Genomic DNA, 22,814 nt, shown 5'->3' with positions numbered 1-22,814 from the left:
GTGACACAGCAAAGACGAAGTGCTGCTCTTGCTGTTTTCAAAGGACGCAAATGAAGGTTGGGCTGTTTGTCTGCATTGCACGCGAACCATATCCATATCCACAGACAACCATATGCTGGCACATAAAACCTAAGGATGGTCCATATTGAATCTAGTTTAGTTATGTAACTATTTATAGTATAGTAAATATTTATATCTATTTTATTTACTGAGGATTTGCACCATGTTTATTTGGACTTTGACGCTTATTTATTATTTTCTTATTTTCTTATTTTATATTTTTTCATTATAAGTGGTGTTGTTTATGGTAACTAAAAATATATTATTTGGAAAAAGTCAAATTTGCTTCAGTGTTCTGTTATTTTGTAACATTTTTTTCTGTTTAGTTCATTCCCAGAACTTTTGGGCAAATACATTGTCAGTAAATAAATGCATTTTTCCCCCCCATTGAAAAACGCCTTGGAATAACATTGAAATAAATTGCTATAACTTGCTCAGGTAATGGTGGATGTAGACAAAATTTATTTTGGAAGTATAAAACATCATAACATGTATTTCTAAAGAAAGAAAAACAAACTTCATAAGGTTTTGTTTGTAATAACTAGAAAATGCCACTTTTTTAAAAAATCGTTTCTGGAAAATTCTGGAATATTTTCTGTCTGTTCATATGTTTTTGGACCAAAAAAAGTTTTAGACTGGACCTTTAAATGATACAGATTGAAACTTCAGGTTCTCCTGTTTAAAATAATATATGACACTTGAGTCTGACTGCTAAAATAAAAATAAAACTGCTTTAAAAAAATAATAATAATATAGGCCCATTAGGTGCCCACAAAATACCTCTAGGTCTTTAAGGGTTAATGTAAATGACCCTGGGAGTAAGTAAGAGTACGCAAGCATACATCTTCATGCCTTTCATAAATAAATATCTAAACTAATCTAATAGTGTTTAAATTATAATATATGGTACAGCATGTAAAATGTGGTCATACAGGATAAAACATTATTAAGTATTAAAATACGGCCAATATGCAAGCTGATAAGCAATTAGGTAAAAGTAAAAACTGGTCTGAAATTGTTACCATATTATAAACACTTTCTAAAGCTTTTTTAGATGTTTAAAATATAATTTTTGTAACATTTAGGCATTAATAGTTCTAAAGATGTGATGCTATGGAATATTTAATGCATTATAATATAGAAGAATAACATTTAGTTTAGTATTATTATTGTTTTATAGCATTGCTTATAAGACATTGTTCCTATATGTCCTTATAATGCATTTTAAATATTTAGGCTTTGTATAATGTGTTACAGGCGATTCATTCTGCTGTGGTGACTCCTGATTAATAAAGGGACTAAGCTGAAAAGAGAATGAATGAATAAATAATGTGTTAAAAAAGTGTAAAATGGGGTATAAATTTGATTTATCATATTCAATTGTGCACACTTACCTACATCAGTTTTTACTTTCTGATAACATTTGTCTCTGTTAAGGCTATAATTTTCTAATAATAAACTGCCGTGACATAATTTCAAACAAAATCAGACCAAAATCAAGCTTGTTTGGAGCTTGTTTCTGGAGTTTGAAAGGGCAAAGTGAGCTTTACAGAAAAGTTTAGGTCAGACATCCAAAAGCAAAAAACACACACTGAAGAGGATTTTAAGAAATTGAGTTAAGAATGCATCAGATAGTAGCAATGTGAACGTTTGCACTCTAGTCAAATAAAGTCATGTTTATTTACAGCACTTTCTATTTTTATATAATCATGTCAAAGATTTGTTTTAATGCTGTTGCGTCCTGCAGATGTCTTGTGAAAGTCATCATGCTTGCTTGAAGTTCTGTCAAAGCCAAAAGCTGGAACCACCGTCATGCCTGTTTTCATTTTACACCATCATTAATATCACTTAAGCTGAACCAACCCCCCCCAAAACAAATGAGACCGAATGCCTGTTTGATTAATAGAGCACTTAAAATAGGAATATTTGATCTTATGAATCTGCACGTAAGAGAAACTAAATACATCTATGTGCATAGTGTTAGAAGAAGAGTTCACAGAATCATGCACATGTTCAATTCCCTCTGCTGAAGCATGTCCATCAGCGGGCCGGTAAAACTGGCCTCCATTATATGCAGTAAATACACTTTTCCTGTTTATTTCGGCTGTCAGTCTGACAGCTGAATCCACATTGGAAGTTTCGGTGATGGAGGGGGGGGGATGTTAAGCAGACTTGAGAACATTTACCTAATTGCATTATCTGTTTCCTTTCCTTTCGCTGAATGGGGTGCAGTGCTCAACCAGCGCTTTGCTATTTTCTATGACAGATAATGGTGTTGATTTACTGTATAGATCTATTTGGTGCCAGCAGAGAGTTTTCCCATCGCCAGCAACATAAATTAAATAAACGGCTGCTACTGTTGTTATGCCACAGCCAGTCTGAGACAGCTGCTCATGCATTCAGTCTTCAAATGCAAAAGCAGACCAGTGCATAAAGCGTTTTATTTATATTCGCAGCTTTCAGGCATCTCCAAGTTTGCTTAATACGATCACATACTTGCACATAAAGGTCCCAAGCCACTGGTGCTGCTGTCAAGTTGAATCAACAGATGAAAGTCTGCGGGGTTGTGAAATGGTGTTCTCCGTCTACTGTGGCCCCAAAATCTGCCGCAAGCTGTGGTATCCTCTGCATACTTTAACCCTGGCCAAGTTAGAAGCTCAACGAATGCCAACGAAGACCTCCCGAAGGCGAAATATCAAGCATTTGAAAGTTGTAGCCTGATATAATGGGTGCCCATGTTGGGGGATTTGAATTCCTGTTTTGAAATGTAAATGCTTTAAAATCCAGCTTATCAACTAGGAGCCTTTGAATCCAAATCTGGGAATGATACTTTCTATGTTAAACTTATAAATACTGATGTGTTTCTTTGTACTACACTCTCAGAAAAAAGGTACATTGTGGTACAAATAATGTTCCTTGAGGAACAGTTTGGTGCATTTTTAAAAGTTGTACCTTATGTGGGACAGAAAAGACCTCTGAAGGCTGATTTATACTTCTGCGCCAAACGCCGGCGTATGCTACGGCGCTGACGCATAGCCCTTCGGCATGGTCGTCGACGTCGCTGACGTGCACCTCTCAAAAATTGTAACTACACGTCGCAACGACGCGTAGTGCAAGCTCCGAGATTGGTCGGCTTGGTAGCGCTGACGAGTCTGGGCGGGACCGAGAGCCGCGCGAATGGCGCGAGCTGGACGCGAGCCCAATGGAGCGATTGTTTACAAGCGTGGAGTCCCGTGAAGGAGCTCCTGATGGAAAGTTTTGTTTTGTGTTTACCTCATAGTTAAAGTTGTTGCACGTCCGCCGGTTCCTGCCTCAAAATGAACGAGTTTCAGCCACTTGTACATCAAGGAAATGTTCAGGAAAAGCAAAACAGCAGAGAAGAAACTCGACACAGAGGAGCATTTACACCTCACTGCCCACTAGCGTTTCAGAATTGTTCATTCAGACCAACAGAGACAGCGCGCAGAAGTATAAATGCACAGCTACGCGCGTTGCATGCGCCGTGGGTTACGCCAGTCACTTGACGCAGAAGTATAAACCAGGCTTTATGATACTGTTCTGTACCTTTTATGGTAAAATTGCAATGAAGTTACAAAATTGTTTCCATATAAAAGGTTCAAAAGTTTTGAACAAATCTTCTTTATTACAATATCTTTGAAAATAAATATTACTGGAAAGGCAAAGTGAATTATGAATAATTTCCATATTAAAATACAAATCATCGTTTAAAAGCATATGCTTAAAGAAACTCATAAACATTAATTATTATGTTCTATAATACAATATTACAAAATGACTGGTAAAACGTAAAACTATAGGAATTGTGAACTAAACATTTAAGGCATTTTAATAAATATTTTGTAAGAATTTTGACACTGTTTAGGTACAAAGTGTCTTGTCACTGTAGTGGTACCTTCATAGACCAGATTTGTACCTTTGGTGAAGGTCAATATTGTATCTGCAGGTTTTAAAAGCCAAATGTACATGTACAATGTACAATGTACATTTTACAAACTGCAGTGGTACACATTTGTTTCTTTGTGTTAAGGTACAATTCTGTTCCATAAAAAGGTACTGCCCCAGTGACAAGGGTTTGTGCCTTCTTTGGTACAACACTGCATCATTTTTTTCTGTGAGTGTTTTGAAGTTTCCAGGTGACTACAATTGGGCGCTTTCAAGGAAGAACCACTTTGGTTTTGCAACCTTGGTGATATTAATGACATCATTATCAAGATCAATACAAAGTTTTGAATTTATAACCAACCATATTAGCTGCCCATTTCAAACTGTTTATTCTGTCTTAGAGGCAAGAAGATGTGGCCAAACAAGTCTAGCTATGTTAGTTTGAAATTATTTTCTTGTGTTAGGCTTTTAAAACCAGAGTAATTCTTAAGTTTCGCGAATCTTTTCAGTTTGTCCAACATTGGTTTTTGTTGCAGATGGTGATGGAGAGTGGTGATTGGCTGGTTGGAGGTGATCTCCAGGTGCTGGATCGTATCTACTGGAATGACGGGCTGGACAGTTACAGGCTTACACCAACCGAACTCAAGCAGAAGTTTAAAGAGATGAACGCAGGTATGCAACTACACTAAGGAGTCACTTTAACTTAGTTATGCCTAGTCTGTTGATTGTAATTAGCAGTATTCTCTTCTAACTGTTGCAGTCAACATAAAAACATGGATTATCTTTAAATGACTGCATTAGTTTTAATGCGAACTACTATAATAAGTCAATATAGAGGTTGTTTTTTATTGCTATAAGGAGGTCTGGTCTCATGCACTCCTGCAGATTTTAGCTCCAACCCCAACCAAACACACCTGGGCTGGTTAATCAAGCTCTTAGATCAAGTTTGAGAACCACTGCTATACAGTTAATTAGCTGTTCTTATTTTTAGATGCCGTCTTTGCCTTTCAACTGCGAAATCCGGTGCATAATGGCCACGCACTGCTCATGCAGGATACACAGCGGCGTCTAATTGAACGTGGCTACCGCCGACCCGTTCTTCTGCTTCACCCGCTGGGCGGATGGACCAAAGATGATGATGTGCCATTGGCCTGGCGCATGAAACAGCATGCAGCCGTGCTGGAGGAGGGTCTACTTGATCCCAACTCCACCATAGTTGCCATTTTCCCATCACCAATGATGTACGCCGGCCCCACAGAAGTAAGTGCGGAATGCAAAAAGACCTAGAATAGACACCGGAGGTTTCCCATTATAAGTAATAATGTTTTATCATTAGAATTATTAGCTATTTATTATATCTATTTTTTGTTTTCATACTTTAATTGGTTACTCTTTATCATGTACTAATCTATAAACAGTTTTATGGTCAGTAGCCCAATTTTTTTTTTTGCTCATTTAAAGTCTCGCCTACTTGTTTACTTACATGCTGCTTGACATGTGCAATGTTTCAGAGAAAGAAGCTCTATCGAATGTGCTTTGCTTTAAGAATGATAATCAAAACGGTGTTTGAAACCAACAAACTGGTGTATGGAAAGTTAGCGGCGAGGAATCTTGCGTAGGCTGCATTCCTTAGTAAATTGTCAGTGGTGCGCTGAATTTCTGATCCGTTCCACCTAACCAGCGCTGGAGGTAAAGGCAGTATTTGAGGGCATCACGCATCTCTGGACATTGCAGTAGGAATTGGTTTTCATCTCCTGAAGTGGGTCTAAGCAGAACCAAATTTTTTCGAGGCCAATGACATCCCTTTATGATCCATACGTGCATGCAATCACACGGCAAGGACGAATGGGGAGCTTTCTTCTGAGAAAAAAAGGAAAGTAGTTGCGGGTATAGTGTTCCATGGCTATTTTGAAGTCTCTTGTTCTTTAATCATGTGGCCGAGACATTAAAAAATTTATTGGGAGCAGACAGAGTCTGTACGACTAAAGCAAGCCCACAGGAAGCAGTCGTTCGCATCACTGAGTTATGAGGAGGAAGTAGGGGACATGCTGACTCCACAGAAAAGAATTAGCTTAGGTGGCCAATTCTGATCATGTGTCCACTTAGAAATGTTTTCGCTTCATCTCAAAATGATCACTTTTGGCAGCTGTTTGAGTTGTCCCCATCATCATGTCACTGAACAAACTGTAATGTTTCCATTTGGTTTACATTATCATTGTTATTCCAGTTTTAAGCACAGGATTGTTAATCAGAAATGATTAATGTCATCATTTATTCACTCATGTTGTTCCAATCCTTTCATTCTTTCATGGACAACATAAAAGCCCAGACTGTCCCAGATGCTTCTTTCTGCATTTGTCTGCTTGATTTGTTTGTTTTAATCCAAGTTTTCCTCCATTTTTGTGTCTATGCAAGAACGAATTCATTTAATGTAAGAGGCAGGGATTTGTCCCGTTGTGGGTGCTCGCAAATGTCATTTGGTGACAAAACACAGAATCGACTAGCATGAAATATGGTGCCATATTTGTTTGGGGTCAGAGGGAATGAAGTTTAAGAACTATGGCTGAGAACATTTTAAGTGTATAATTGCGAAAAAAAAAAAATTGTATTGTATTGAAACTGCATGGTTTCAGAAAACTGTACGGTTTGACTGGAGTCTTTGATGATATTTAATTAGGGATGTAACGGTATCAGAATTTCACGGTATGATAATACCTCGGTATGAATGGCACGGTACGGTATTTATTGAATAATTTACAGGAAAAACAAAACTAATGAAAAGACTCAAAAAAAGTGCCAAAAGTGTTTATTTACCTTAGCACTGAACATATCAATGACATACAAATTAGCCTTCTATCTGTAAGTTTCGAAACAGGAACTTCAATTTTTCAATTTTAATAACAAAAAACTATTAAACCATATATAAAAATAAAGTTTCAATTTAGTATTGCTGAAAACTCATCACATTCAACATTTAATCACTCACTCACTTAGATAGAGATGTTTTTTTAAGGAAAATGATCATATAACTATGATCTGGTAAAAGCTGGGATCTCTGGCCATGTCCCCTGCAACAGAAAAAAAAACTCTTATTTGGGACTGAGGTTTCTGGGACAGAGAGATATGATTTAGCCAAGGTTGACAGCAGTGGGTAACGTTGTGCATTGTCTTTCCACCACTTGAGAGGACAAGCCATGAGTGAGATAGAGGTCTCTTTGCGGTACAAGTCAATGTCTGCATCAATCTAACAAGTGTGTTGTGTTCTGCAGTCTCCATGACTGTTTTTAGTCATATTCCCTGACTTATATTTCACCACAGTCTGGCAGTGCCTGCATATTGTTTTTTTTTTGTCTGTCACCTTTTCTCCTTTTTCGTATCTTTTTAGAAAGAAATCGAAATGCTTCCACACATTCGATTTAAAACCCGCTTTAGGTTCGATCATTTTCAGCTCTTTTTCTTCCCCGCTACTAGCAACACACTCCATTTCCGCATGGATCTGTAGTAACAACAGACCGCAAAGGATGATTGCCACGCCTAGGCTGATGGGAATTGTAGTTCCCTCTACCTCTCGTTCGCTTCATTCGTCTAAGCAAACTTTTCTCAGAAATATAGTTTTATTGAGTCATCCGCCTACGGTAATATTGAAATAAATTACTATTGCGGTATGACGGTATATACAATATTGTTACATCCCTATATTTAATGGTTCTTGTTTTGTCTTTTCAAAAATTTTTTGCATTGCTCTCATCCACACATCCTCTTTCACTTCTTTTGTGTTCCACAGATGAAGATTCTGAATATAGCATACAATTTATAAACATTTTCTTATTTTTTTACATTTATTTTTTCAGACATTTAGCAGAGGTGGCACGGTGGCTCAGCGGTTAGCACTGTTGCCTCACAGCAAGAAGGGCACTGGTTTGAGTCCCAGCTGGGCCGGTTGGCATTTTTATGTTCTCATCGTGTTGGCGTGGGTTTCCTCCAGGTGCTCCGGTTTCCCCCATAGTCCAAACACATGCGCTATAGGTGAATTGAATAAACTAAATTGGCCGTAGTGTAGGAGTGTCAATTATTGGGTATGGGTGTTTCCCAGTGTTGGGTTGCGGCTAGATGGGAATCCGCTGCTTAAAAATATGCTAGAATAGTTGATGCTTCATTCCAGTGTGGCGATTTCTGAAATACAGACTAAGCAGAAGGAAAGTGAATGAATGAATGATTAAGTAGTGGCTTTAACGTGGTGTTTTGTGAAATCTAATGAACACAAATGCCACCCCACTCTTCTTAACATACATATACATTAAAATAATAGTACTAATATTGTTAAATAAACATCTAATAGCAAATCCAAGCTAGTTGTGGTTCTTGCAATTGAATTGATTTGATTTATTTATTTTCTAACAGAAATATCATGCATAAAATATCTTCAACAAAAAAATACATTTTAACATGGTCGTAAATGGAGCGGGGTGAAGCACAAGCTTATTATTTTCCCACCCCATTATCACATACATCATTCGTCTATTGCTTAAACTTAAACTTATCTCTCTTTTTTTTTTTTACGTGAGACATATTTTATCCTTTTATCATCTTTGACATATTATATGTTTGATTCCAGTTGTACATTTCATAACATAGACCCAAAAAATACATAGGATTGCAAATAGCCATTAATTAAAATGTCATCATATCTTTCTCATTTTATCCTTTTTCCATCACCTTCATCATTATATTCCTTTAATTATAGAATTAGTAAAGCAGGGTTATTCGATTAGTTTGTCTTGGGAGCCAGTTTATGAAAAGCATCCCAAATGACATAACATTTCAATATTTTGTCTAGCATATCTTTTTTTCACATTGCACTGAAAGCCACGCACAACTCTCACCGCTTCACCTATGGCGTGAGCGTGAGATGTTTTCTAGATGGTGCATCTGGAAGGCGCGAGGGCATCACTTCGCTTGCGGTCGCATATAGGCATATATTCTTACATTGAAAATAATAAACTATAAGCTCGGAACTTTAAACTAGCGCACAGTTGGTATAACTTTGTTTGGTTGCAGCAGTTTTGTTTTGTGCAACAGAAACGATGCGTTGAAGCCCTTACGATTAATTATCCAAATGTTTTCAGCTGCTCGCGCCACTCGCTTAATGTCAGGTGACTCGCTCTGCGCAGCCTTCAACTTCAGATCATGCTTTATTGAACAGATGCACGTCACTTCATAACTATAGCGACCGTTTTTCAACTAAACTAAATTTATTTTTGATGTCTTGGTCACACTTTTTGAAGAGCCGGAACAAATTGCCTCTTGGCCTGCAGGACGCCAATTGAATAGCCCTGTCGTAAAGTGTTATGAGCCACCACATTTAATGGGAAAAAAACTGTATGCCAGAAGAGTGTTGAAGATTTTGGATATACCAGCACTGGCAGTGGAGAAACCAACTCTCGTTTTGCTGCTTTTAGAGTATGTTTTTCTCACGCAAACAAGAATCGCATCTGATAAGAGCTGTCAACATCTTTCCAACACTGTGACCCACTCAAAACACTTCTGCCTCAATCTAATAGATTGACTTTAAATGTCCATTGAAATTCAAATAAAGTTTTTTTAGATGTTAGTATTAGCATGTTTTAAAGGGCCATGAAACCCACTCGTTTCAGCAGTGTGTTTTCACACCTCTACTTTGGAAAAAGTCAGAAAAGTGGGCGTGTCCAGCTCTGTTTAGGGGGGAGTGTCGGAGGAAGAAAAGCGGCTTGGTATGGGAGTGTCTATTTAGGCGCGCTGAATTTCAGAGTCAAAACACACACCCACAGCGGACAATGTGACTGTGTTTACATGGACATCTGTAGTCGAATTATTTGCCAAATTATTAAATGGTGGACTTTAACTGCAGTTTGGTTCTTTCATTCAGGGAATTCATTCATGTCCCTCGCGACAAACGTGATATTTGATTCGAGGCGCTGCTCTAAGCGTGTATTTTTCATGCAATGTTTGATACCGCACGGCGAATGAGAGAAAAAAAACCTCAGCATTTCCCGGAAACTTAGATGCACACGGCAGGTAGCGTCAAAAAGCCGTGTGTGTTATTCCGGTCACAAAATCCAACACCAGGTTATAGTTTGGTTGTAACTGTTAGTGCTAGCTATTGCACTCGGTGCAATAGTTTGTTTGATACGAATAAAATACGAACTGAATAAACAAAGAGCACTGGTCGCTCACTTACCAAATCTGTAAAGACAGGACAATCACCAGCAACTAGAGCCGCGTCTTTATTTAGAGGAGACTACAAGCGAATCTGGATCTCAGCGTTTGCAGATGAGAACAGCTCTCAGGTAAACAATAATCCTCCTTAGACACGTAAGTTATTGTTGTCGCGCGTCGCGTACACTGTTAATCCACGCGTGAGTTTGAGCTCTCACAGAGAGAAAATGAAAACGGAACTTAACTGCAGCAAACTATAAAAGCAACACTTCACGCTTGTTTTGCCAATACAACGTGGCGTCTTTGCCGTCTACACTGTGACAGTAATGAATATTAATGAAGTTGCACAATAGAGCGCGCTGATTGGTTTGAACCAAGCCTTACTCATGCATTAATGCAACACACTGTAAGACGTAATAAGACTCACTCTGGCACAGACGCCCAGTCTGCACGCTGGAATACACGCTATTATGTCATGACCGTGACGCAGCTTCGAAAATTCGTTTCAAACAGGAAGTACAAATTTGCTTGAAATAACGCAAAAACAACCAATTTACACTTTTTAGTGAAATATAGGTGTCCTAATAGTGTTTTTAGCTGTGTGGGACACATATACGACTGTCAACAGTTCAAAAAATGTGTTTTGGTGTTTCGTGACCCTTTAAGGATATGTATTAGGCATAACAGTGACAAAGATACTGATAGAAACTTCTCTCTAAACGGATTGATTTTTTCGTCACATCATACTTCAGATCTTCAGATCTCAGCCACTGTCACTGGCAGAGCTGTGATTAAAAACTATATGCAATTGGCTGTTTTTTAAAAAGGGGAGGAGCTACTTTGTGTTCCACCCTTTCTATGCTATCAGTTGTGATTATGTCAAAGATCAGAGAAAAATGCACTTCTCGGGACCCTTAAAGTGAAATAAATCTGAATGTTTCCGACAGGTGCAGTGGCACTGCAGAGCCCGAATGGTGGCCGGGGCCAACTTTTACATAGTGGGCCGTGACCCTGCAGGAATGCCTCACCCGGACACTGGTAAAGACCTCTACGAGCCTTCACACGGTGCTAAAGTCCTCACTATGGCCCCTGGACTCATATCGCTGGAAATCGTGCCTTTCAAAGTGGCAGCTTACAATAAAGTCAAGAAGGCCATGGATTTTTATGACCCCAAAAAGTAAGTTTCTTTTTCTTACTCAAATGAAAAGTAAATGAAGTATGACAACAAGATGCTGCGGTGCAAGAAGCTTATTGTCGGCTAAGTGAACGAGTTGTTCATGATGGAGATTCATTCACAAATGAATCGCTCCTTCCATTAGAATGAGAAGTGAAAGCAGGAGAGGAAGTGTGTTTCAGGACACGGATTCGATTAAATTTAACAGGGAGGGAGGATAATACATTTCCATGCACACAAACATACCCTCTTTGTCAGCAATGCCCGTGTGATCACTTATCCATCGAGAAAAGTGATGTAAAATTATAATTTGCGTAATTTATAAAAATATTTACATACCAACCACTGGAAAACTCCCAATCATAGATATATGTAATTATTTGTATATATCTCTAGCTCTGGATGGCCAGTCACAACTGCAGCTTGGTCCCGCATTCATTTCAAAGGAGCGCTACACTGTACTAAAATGGCAGCTCTATTGACGTATTCCTTCCAATAGACAACAACAGAGTAGGCGACATCTAATGTAAATAACTCTGGTAGTTGACCAGGAGCCATGTCAGAACATGTACAGAACATGTAGAGTCACTGCTATGTTTAACCATAATAGAGTGAAACATTTGGCCACAAGAAAATCATGACGATTGGATGTATAACAAAGAATAATTGTATTTAATTATTTATATGGAATTTTTTTATGTCTTCTAGCCCAAATGTGTCAATTTTAAAGATTTTTTTCTTAACCTATTGGCCGAAAATTTAGCTCGTTTTAAGGAAAAACTATTCGTTTTCACTTTTTTCTTTTGAAGGTAAAACAAAACAATATGCTGTTTGCAATCACGTGGTTCTAGTGATGCGTAAAATTCAGATGGAGGACAGGAAGCAAAAAACTAAATGGGAGGCAAAGGAAAGTCCACATTTTATAATTTATACCACATTTTATAGGAGATATAAATACAAAATAACCACATATGTTGGGCATGGCTATTCTACAGTATTCTGTAGCAATCATTAACAAAGAGGTGTTCACATTATACACTTTACTATGAGGTTCAAAAACATGTTTATTATAAATTACTATAGTTTTACCCCATGTGAATATCTTCTGTAGTAATATTTACATGTCTTCCAGACATCACGAAATAACAGATGGAAGGATACAAAAGCGTGGATATATAGTCTAAAATATTATTTATTTATTTTTGTAAGGGGGAAAAGTGCTCTACAATAATAACAGTCTAGTTTTGTCGAAAGGGTAAGATTTCTTGTGTTCGGTCAATGAACTTACCATCAAACATTCACCGCTGCTGTGCATATCGATGTTAACGTTATGGTTGTTTATTCTGTCGAAATGCCAGTAAAGACTTGGATTATTGCAAAACTAGATGGAGATTTCATTGCAGCAATGGCAAGGCAGAGTAAGTTATTTATATTCTCCTGGATTTGATATACGTCTGATGGAGTTTGTATCTTTTTTATATAACACATTAACATATTTATACACATACAGTAGCTAGGCCTGTATTTTATCTTTATTGGTGCTGTCTAAGGAATTACCGCGTTCAAAAGTGGATGTATTGAAAAAATGTTTATTACATGCTGCGTTTTCTTTGGATTTTCAGCCAGTTTCTTGAACTCTCCTCATTTATGAGTAATAAGTCTATAAAAACTGTTTGGCATTTCTTATTTTGGCCGATTTAAACAATTCTAAGCAACACAAAACATAAACATTTTGATGTTCTGAGAGCGATTCCTATGTTCCAGCCCTTCATCAGCTACGTCATCAATGATGTCATGTGAATTGGGACGTCATTAGCATTGTAATTTTTCAATTTCTGTACCTGAGTACTGTTAGACTCCATAGAAAACCATTCAAACCATCTTGTGACAGTATGTTTAAATTGCAAAATTTGTCGAAGAAAAAAATCATGCAATTTTTCCAATATCGTGCAAAGCCCTGTCATCAAAATGGAGAATAAAACCAGCTGCTAGAGGCGTAGATTTACCTAAATTTATCTTCCACGCTTGTTCAAACAATCCATCACAGCACATGAAACCTCTCTCCATGTCAGGCTTCCTCGATGTCTAACTGCGGAGCCAAGAATAACAGGAAATGTTTTGTTGTTGTGTGCTTTTACCAAATTCGACGGCTTTGTTCCGTTCTTTGAAGTCATTTGGAAGTGGAGACCTGCCATTATTCCTCTGGCACTGTGCAAATTCTGTAGAAGATGACTAACAAAAATCATGCCTTTATTCAGCGTATCGTCTTGCAATTAATAGCGCCCACCGCTATCGAGTTAACAGGCTTTTTTTTTTGAGTCGTCCCTGATGAATACCATGCCCCCATGTCATCACGCTGCAGATCTGACTGGAAGAACGACAGGGGACTTTTTAATGTTGCACGATCTTTATGCTAATGCGCGTTCCACACAGAGTTTGAAGGAACAGCTCACCAAAAAATGAAAATTGTATCAATTACTCGCCCCCGGATCATTCCAAAATCATATGCAGTTATTTTCTTCCATGGAATAAGGAGGAGGAGGAGGAGGACAACAGCACAGATCTTCATTAGTTAAGCTCTATAAAGTACAAAACAACTATAAACAGAACATATTTAAGCATATTCTTCTTAATGAATGTTTTATCCAAATAATTCAGAATATTTGTCATATTTTGTGCTTCAGGAGCTCTCTAAAATATAATCTTTGAATGAGGGACGCCATCCTTAAAAGTAAAAAGGCATCTATAATTGAATTTCTATTCAAATTGATGTTGTATTATGATCATTATGCGGGTAGCATGGTGGCACAGTGGGTAGCACAATCACGTCACTGCAAGAAGGTTGCTGGTTTGAGCCTCGGTTGGATGAGTTTGCATTTCTGTGTGGATTTTGTATGTTCTCCTCGTGTTCGTGTGGGTTTACTTCAGGTGCTCTGGTTTCTCCCACAATCCAAAGACATGCGGTATAGGTGAATTGAATGAGCTAATTGGCTGTAGTGAATGTGAATGAGAGTGTATGGGTGTTTCCCAATGTTGGGTTGCAACTGGAAGGGCATTCACTGCATAAAACACATGCTGGATAAGTTGGCTGTTTATTCCGCTGTGGTGACCGCTGATTAATAAAGGAACTAAGCCGAAAAGAAAATGAATGAATGATCATTATGCCATTTATGTTCTAAATATTATAAATATGCTTTAAATATTATTCGAAATCTGTTTAGTGTTAATCAAGTTAGATTATTAATTTTCACTATTTATTTTAATCTTATTCAAATATTTCTGAATATTTGTCAAATTTAGCTAATTTAGACCACCAAAATTATAATCTTTGTATGAGGGACTCCATCCTTAATCTATAATCGAATTTATATTATATTCAAAATCTGTTTGAAGCTAATCAAGTTATTTCATCCGTTTTTCTCATTTATTTGAATCGTATTCAATCATATTTTTGTTAGAATTTATAATTATTAGATGTTTTAAAGGGCATCTATGATGAAAATCATCTTTTGTAAGCTGTTTGGACAGAACTTTGTGTAGGTATAGTGTGTCCGCAGTCATATTAGGGTGATATAAACACAATAAGTTTCTTTTTTTTTAATAATTCTGGATGTTAAAATAGGATCTAAATCCCTTCCATTTTGAGGCCCACTGCAACTAGACGTAGGAGTGTGGTTTTCCCGCCCACCAAATTGATTGACTGCTGTGTATTAACATGTATCCAATAACACGTATAATCATATCAACAAGACAGGATGTGTGCAAAGCAACCGGGATTCTGAAGATCTGTTCAGCTTTCTGTGATCATCAACCATCATCAAATGAATCAAGAAGGAGTTTTACAAGTTTAAAACGTTTTTAAAAAACAGTCACACATCAGTACAATTATAAAAGAAGATGCTTCAATCCCAGTTTGTCAGGTTTTTTTTGTACATTAACACAACGGATATCTATACAGCACTGGATATTAACGTGTATCATGTCACATTTGCTTTGCAAAAACATTGTGTGTCCGCTGTGTGTGTGTGTGAATTTTGTAACGACATCACGTGTGACTATTCATTGCAGAAAGGCTAGAATTAACTCCACAACAAATACATCAAATAATCATTGGGGAAGTTCTTACTGTAGTATTTCTCACAAACATCATGTGGGATCTGCCTGTTAATCACAGCCATTGCAGGTTCTGTTCATTAAAGTAGACATTATTGTCGTCCATGTACACAAACTGACAATAGTAAGCAAACAGTGTGTCAGCTCACGTGGGATTTCGCGGCAGCGATGACGTCATTACATCAAGACTTTAATCTACATTAAGATTTTAATACTATTTGGAGGTGTCCATGTTGCTGAGCAATGAATATAAAATAATGTGCGACCACCTTTACGCTTCTAACCTTGAAAATATAATTGGCTGAATTTTAGAGAATGACCTGATCTTAACCCGAATCGCAGAGAAGCGAATTAAGATCGTGTGAGGGATCAAATCAAGATTTCGATCTTTATTTAAAAAAATTTCATTCAGCCCTAGTAGGCGGGGAGAACTAGCATTAAAGGCACAGGCCACAAAAACAGCTACATTGTGTTCAGAGCAGAAAATTCCAATATTTATACAGGTTGAATAAATAATCTGATGGGTTTTTTGAGCTGAAACTTTACAGACACATTCTGGAGACACAAAAGACTCATCTTACGCTTGATAGATAAACTCATGTGCTGTGGTGACAGTGAGGTTGGAGGTTACTGGCATCTTGTCGCTCCTCCATCCCAGCCGCTGGTTATAGAGGGGGTTGGGGTGCTAGACTCACACTCCGTCTGAGTTTCAAAGGATCCCGCTTGGCGCCTCGCTAAATTTATGGTGCTCCCGTCTGCTCCTTGAGAAGGGTGTTGAGCCTGGCCAAATTCGAGACGAATATGGATGCTGAGCCTAATTGCCAGGCATCCCGCTTAAAGTCCTCTAAAAAAGCTCAAATCAGTCCAAGCTGGTTCTCATTTAGATGCATATTAACTGTTCTCTGTGGAGTTGGACTTTATGTGGTCTACCCCATCACCCCCATTTGAAGTGACTACCAGGTAAAATGGTGATAATGTTCCATAAAGCATCAGTTGGGGGTGCGCCAGATACTTGGACACATCATATTTGCATCCTATTGCTAAGGTGTTTTGAAGTCATAATTATTAGCCCCCCTGAATTATTAGCCCCCCTGTTTATTTTTTCCCTCAATTTTTTTTTAACGGAAAGAGTATTTTTATTAACACATTTGTAAATATAATAGGTATAATAACTCATTTCTAATAACTGATTCATATTATCTTTGCCATGATTACAGTACATTATATTTCACTAGATATTTTTCAACATACTTGCATTTAACTTAAAATGACATTTAAATCTTAAATAGGTTAATTAGGCAAGTTGGGGGTAATTAGGCAAGTCATTGTATATGGATGCTTTGGTCTGTAGACTTTTAAAAACCGCTTTTAGTATAGCAGTAATGAATGAAACAAATAGATTTTCTCCAGAATAAAAAATAGTAAATACTGTGAAAAATTCCTTGCTCTGTTAAACATCATTTGGGAAATATTTAAAAAAAAAAAAAATAAATTTACATGAGGGCGAATAATTCTCACTTTCACAAGAGCGCACAATTGTTAATAAGCACAGAACAAAAAAGATTTGCAAGCTAGCTTATAGTAATACTAGCTGGCTACATTCAATTCAATTCAGCTTTATTTGTATAGCGCTTTTACAATCTAGATTGTGTCAAAGCAGGTTCACATAAATGGTCATAGTAACTGGATCAGGGTAGTTCAGTTTTTAGTGTTTAAGTTCAGTTCAGTTTAGCTCAGTTCAGTGTGGTTTAAAGTCATTATTGAGAGTCCAAACACTGAAGAGCAAATTCATCGATGTGTAGCTTTTCAGATCATGAACCATGCAAGCCAGTGGCGACAGCGGAGAGGGGAAAAAAACTTCACCAATAGGAGAGTGAAGAAAAAAACCTTGAGAGATCCAGACTCAGTTCGGCATGACCATTTTAATTTCCATTTTAATTTCGCTGGCCAAAAGTATTGTGCAGAGCTGCAGTCTCAGCAGTGGAGGCTGGAAGCTGGCTTCAGCGAAGACTCGTCTGTCCCTGGAGCGTCACTGGAATCAGTCTCATGCTCTCCACTACATCTAGAAGCGAATGCTTGGGAAATTAAATGAAACTATTAGATGTTTCGAGCAGATTAAATTGTAAAATAGCATGAAAGGTATGTTCACCCTTTGCACAAAAGGAAGATAGTAACAAATGTATTTAATGATTAAAGTGCATAAAGCAATTATAGAGAATGACATCACTCGAGCCTGTGCAACACTTAAAATATACTAAATAAACTGTATTATATATTGTCAAATACATACAGTAAATTCTTTCATGTCTATTAGGGCTGCACACTATTGGAAAAATCTGATATTGCGATATTGTTCACATTTTTGAGGGGATCTCCTCATCCACCACCAGTGTGCAGCATCCACCTGTATAGTGCGATGGCAGCTATATTCTGCCAGACAGCACACCAGCTGATTGGTGGAGAGGAAACAGAATGATGAAGCCAATTATGATACGGGTATGGTTAGGAAACCATAATGAACAGAGGCCAGTGGGCAAATAGGGCCAGGATGCCGGGGTTAACCCCCTACTTTTTTTCGAATGACTTCCTGGGATTGTTAACGAACATAGAGAGTCGGGACCTCGATTTAACCTCTCACTAGAAAGATGGTGCTCACTGAGCAGTATAGAGTCCCTTTCACTATACTGGGGCATTAGGACCCACACAGACTGCAGGATGAAAGTCCCCTTTTGGTCTCACTAACACCACATCTGGCAGCAATCTAGCTTGCCCGGTCTCCCATCCAGGTAATGACCAGGCGCAGCCCTGCTTAGCTTCAGTGGGTGACTATATGAGAGTGGCAGAGAGCTAGCTGCCAGCAATGCAGTTTCACAAGATTGTTTGAATTGCCCTATTTGGCGGTTTTCTGGGGAGTCGAACATTATTCAGGTACAAAAATTTTATAATCACAAAAAAGTTTTTCTTACATTGCTTTTGCCCAAAATATAAAAAAAAAATTGTTTTAGTTTTCACCATCAGAAAAAAATAATAAGATAACATTATCTGCACGTGTGGTAAGTGAAATAATGTTATTTTCGCTTTGAAATGTAGATATTTGGACCAAAAACGAGACAAAAATTAAGTACGAATTTTTTTTTTTTTTTGCATAAAACATTAATTTTATATAAATACAGTAATTAAACACAGTTCTGTAGCTTCTGCTCAACTATAAATTAGACCTAACATTGCATATCTTTCTAAGTTGCTCTTTATAAGGGTACAAATCAACCTAGTGCCCCCCGGATGTCAGAAGCAGTATTACATGTCAACATACTGATTTTAACATGCCAAGCAATACACAATGCAAAAAAATAAATAGATCAGAAAATAATAATAGTAACATTATTTAACTGTTACAGCGTAATCTAGAAGCCTTCAGCTTTTGATTAAGCCACTTCTAATACCGAATGATCAATTAGAAGTCATGTTATTATTTGCTGTTCCTAAAACTTGTAAAGGCAGCTTTTGTCAGGTAGTGTACACAGTACAAAAAAAATATACTTTTATTTTTGATGCAACGAATCATTTGACATCATGAAACTTTGCCATTGCCTTAAAATGCTTGTAATGTAAACATTAGCTTTTTTCTAAATCGGTGATTCAAGCATTCCACATTAAAAGTCTATATGAAACGCTTTGATCGTCTAGACTGCAGTGACACCGCTACACCAACCTGATTACCGCAGCGATGGGCCCGTTTACAAATTCATTGTGCTTGCGCGGATTTGTTTTCATAAGGTCTGCATTTTAATTGAAGAACAACTAATCCGTAACAAATAAACCCTCTCCGTAGGAGCCGCAGAGGATTGTATTTAGACTAGCGCTCGAGCTTCATCCGTGCACTCGGAGACTAATTAGCTCTATTTATCAGACGTTTCACTCTCTGTTTATTTTCGAAGCATTTGTTTAAATGAAAAACGTGTAGTTGAGAGTTTGGATTTAATGATGAAGTTTAGATTTCTGCTTCTTGCCAATTTATTTATTTTTTTGGTCCAGAACTCAAGTCAGCCTGTTTACCTCCTCGTCTTCATGGCGTTGAAAACACTGGAGAGAACATATTTGATCATAAAGAACTCTTTTTCAGAGTATAATGCATCATTCCCTGCAGATTGAAGTGTCCCGAACAAAGGAGCAGTGTACAACACCTAGTTATTATCTCTGACGTAAACCCCTGGATTATGTTTCTTGTTCATTTTCTTATCACATTGGGTACCATGCTGTCCCTTTTGCACATCTTAAAACAGCCCGTCTCGTTTTACCCCAGACACCAGGACTATGACTTCATCTCAGGAACCCGCATGCGGAGAATGGCTCGCGAGGGCCAGAATCCACCAGAAGGCTTCATGGCACCTAAGGCCTGGAACGTTCTTAAGGAATACTACCAGTCTTTGGAGAAGGCTTGAGCCGTTTTCCAGTAGCCCAGAAGAGAGAAGCGGAAGCATTTCTGTTACAGAAAACAAACACTGAGGAGGATCTTGGTTTGTAAAAACACAAAAACACACACACATACGTTGGTGTTTGGTGGTTTATGAGGACTCTCCATAGGCGTAATGTATTTTATACTGTAAAAGCTTTGTTTTATCGTCTTGCCCTATCCCTAAACTCAAATTTCAATGATAAAAGACCCTGTTAGTTATGATTTTTAAGCGCTTTGAATTATGAGGACACTAATCATGTCCTCGTAAACCACCTCATTATCGTAATCCCTAAATGATAGCCAAACAGTATACAAATGTGTCCTTGTAAACCACCCAAACCAGCACACACACACACACACACACACACACAAGGATTGAATTCTGGGACCACCAAAAGACTACATGAACTGTTTGTGGATGTTGTTCCTCATTAGATCACTAAACGTCAGTTTCACGGTTCTTTCACGGAGTCTTACGGCAGCATTTTTATAAATATATATTTATTGGAGTTGTGAAAGGTGCATTTTATGCATACAATACTGTAAACATCGAAAACGAAACTGTTTTGTGAGTAAATTATGACATCTCTATTCTTGTACGATCCTAAGGGTTTATTAACGATGTTACGATTGGACGGAAAACGGTGTGTAACTTAAGAAAATGGCCCTTCTTGCCTTAAAGATCATAAGCTTTTATTAAAACTGTTACATTTGCAGCATTGTTCTGGGTTCAGTGCACTTTAAGCTCTACTGACAGCATTTATGTCATCTAGTCATGGCGGAAGGTCATTTTGGTTTTTCATGCACAGTATTAAAAATAAAAAAGGCGTTTTTATTTGCAAAGTATAAAATTGAAGCTACGTTAAAAGTCAATGTGAGTGCAGTTACCTTCTTTGTTTTTAATTCTGTGGCAAAAACGACAAAAACATGTAAAATATTTGCATTACAAGAAGCAAACTCAAAATTCTGAGGAAAAAAAAGTTACATTTTTTGGGCTTTTTGGATAGCATAACACGAAAACAGAGGAATTTAGACAGAAAATCATATTTGGATTACTGTACAGACTAATAATGTACATGTGAATATATAAATACTATCAGCACATTTTAAGTACACCTTTAATCTAACCCCAGTGTTTTAAAGTAGTAATTATACCACAAATGCTGCAAATAGAGCTTAATTCATTGAGCTTTTAAGCCAAAATGTGTGCCTGAATGGGAAGGTACTGCTAACACTTGGTTGATGTCATTAAGAAAAATCCTGTTGCTTTAATCTACGATCTGATTTTATTTGTCACAATCTACTGTATGTATATCATTCATGTTTTAATTGGTCAATAGTCTATTTAGAAATCTGGTTATAAAGCAGCTGCACACGATATTTAAACTTGTGAGCCGATAAAGTTACTGGCATAGCTTTTGTCTAGTAAGTAACATTTCTAATCATGCTGTTTTGATAGTTCTTTGTTTGAATGTAGTGCTATGTTAAACACAATTAGCTTTTGTCCTTTAATATAGGTGCATTTTTTTATTTGGTAGTATTTATGTTTGTGTTTATTTAAGTAGAATGGGAAGACTATTTTGAAGCTCGTAATCATCCTGTTTGTTTTAAACAGCAATGTCCTTCTTACCTCAGCGTCTTTATTAAATCATTCCGCCTAATAAAAAAATATATAAAGCGCCCTAATATCCTTTTTATATATTATGTTGTGTTTAAGGTTGTTATTTGTGAAGGATTTAATGGTCAAATGAAGAGAGAAGTTGATACTGAACTCCCTGAAAAGAGTTGTCAGTATTTATCAGTCTAAACTCCTGCACAAACCTATGTACATTTGTCACGACATTTCCAAATGCCTGTCTGTGGTCTCTATTGACATAAACATGAGCAATGTTTTCAACAACCCTCAAACATTGTATTTGTATATCAGACCCGGAAGAGTTTTGTTTTTTATTTATTTTTTTATTGTTGTTTGCTTTTATGTGGTGCGATCATGAATGCACTTTGCATTCACTCCCAAAAGTATCAGGACTATATATTAAATGCATAGTAAAAAGCAAAGTGCTGAGGAAGAGCTGAAATTTAGCCAACAAACTGGGTTGCCTTGCTTTGACCAATCAGAGCAGAGTGGAGTTTTAAAAAGGCGGGGTTTATAGAGATCTAATCCTTGAACTAACCATTTCAGACACTGAAAGAGAGAAAAGAGCTGATGCTGCAGGAAATATTGTGAGGAAACAGGGTCTTAAAATGTCTTAAATCTCAAAAGCTAAATTTCAGGCCTTAAAAAGCCTTAAATCTACTGAAATGTTGTGTTGTAGGTCTTAGATCTTTTTTGAACAGGTCTTAAGTTTTCTTTGTCTACCCAATCTGGCCATTAACACCCATACAATCACCAACAATCCCAATCTCAATAAAACTTTGAACTTTTTATTTAAAAATAGCATTTAATTAATTTCTTACAGAAGCATTTGCTTAAGTTTTTCGTTTATTTATTGTGTGTAATTAATTACAGCGTTTTACTTCAGCTTTACTTCATCAGCACAGCCGCGTGTCAGAACAATTATAAAAGAAGACGCTTCAATCCCGGTTTGTGGAAGTTAAATCAGGTTTATTTTGTACATTAGCATAACAGATATCCACACAGTACTTGAGGTTAGCCTTAACTAAGCTAAGCGCACTCTGTCTGTCTGCGTGCGTGCGTGCGTGCGTGCGTGTGTTTGTGTGTGCGTGTGTTTGTGTGTGCGTGTGTGCGTGCGTGTGTGTGCGTGTGTGTGCGTGTGTGTGCGTGTGTGTGCGTGTGTGTGCGTGTGCGTGCGTGTGCGTGTGCGTGTGTGTGTGTGTGTGTGTGTGTGTGTGTGTGTGTGTGTGTGTGTGTGCTGCGTGAGACCTTCTTCCTTTAAGTCTGTCTGTTGTCTG

The 22,814-nt window shown here is 37.5% G+C and overlaps 1 protein-coding gene across 1 annotated transcript in view; it reads left to right on the top strand.

Annotated features, from left to right (window-relative positions):
- papss1 (3'-phosphoadenosine 5'-phosphosulfate synthase 1) overlaps window positions 1-21,587 on the top strand; it is a 42,505-nt gene extending 20,918 nt beyond the window's left edge. The window contains exons 9-12 of the mRNA NM_001128699.2: window positions 4,500-4,635; window positions 4,955-5,223; window positions 11,106-11,335; window positions 19,749-21,587. Coding sequence (NP_001122171.1) covers window positions 4,500-4,635; window positions 4,955-5,223; window positions 11,106-11,335; window positions 19,749-19,887 — 774 coding nt within the window. The 3' untranslated portion in view covers window positions 19,888-21,587. The remainder of the gene's footprint in view (window positions 1-4,499; window positions 4,636-4,954; window positions 5,224-11,105; window positions 11,336-19,748) is intronic.
- The last annotated feature ends 1,227 nt before the right edge of the window (window positions 21,588-22,814 follow it).

The sequence above is a fragment of the Danio rerio genome, chromosome 1 (assembly GCF_049306965.1).
Source record: "Danio rerio strain Tuebingen ecotype United States chromosome 1, GRCz12tu, whole genome shotgun sequence".
Taxonomy (NCBI): domain Eukaryota; kingdom Metazoa; phylum Chordata; class Actinopteri; order Cypriniformes; family Danionidae; genus Danio; species Danio rerio.
Note: the sequence above shows the minus strand (reverse complement) of the source record. Positions and strands in the feature narration are given on the sequence as shown.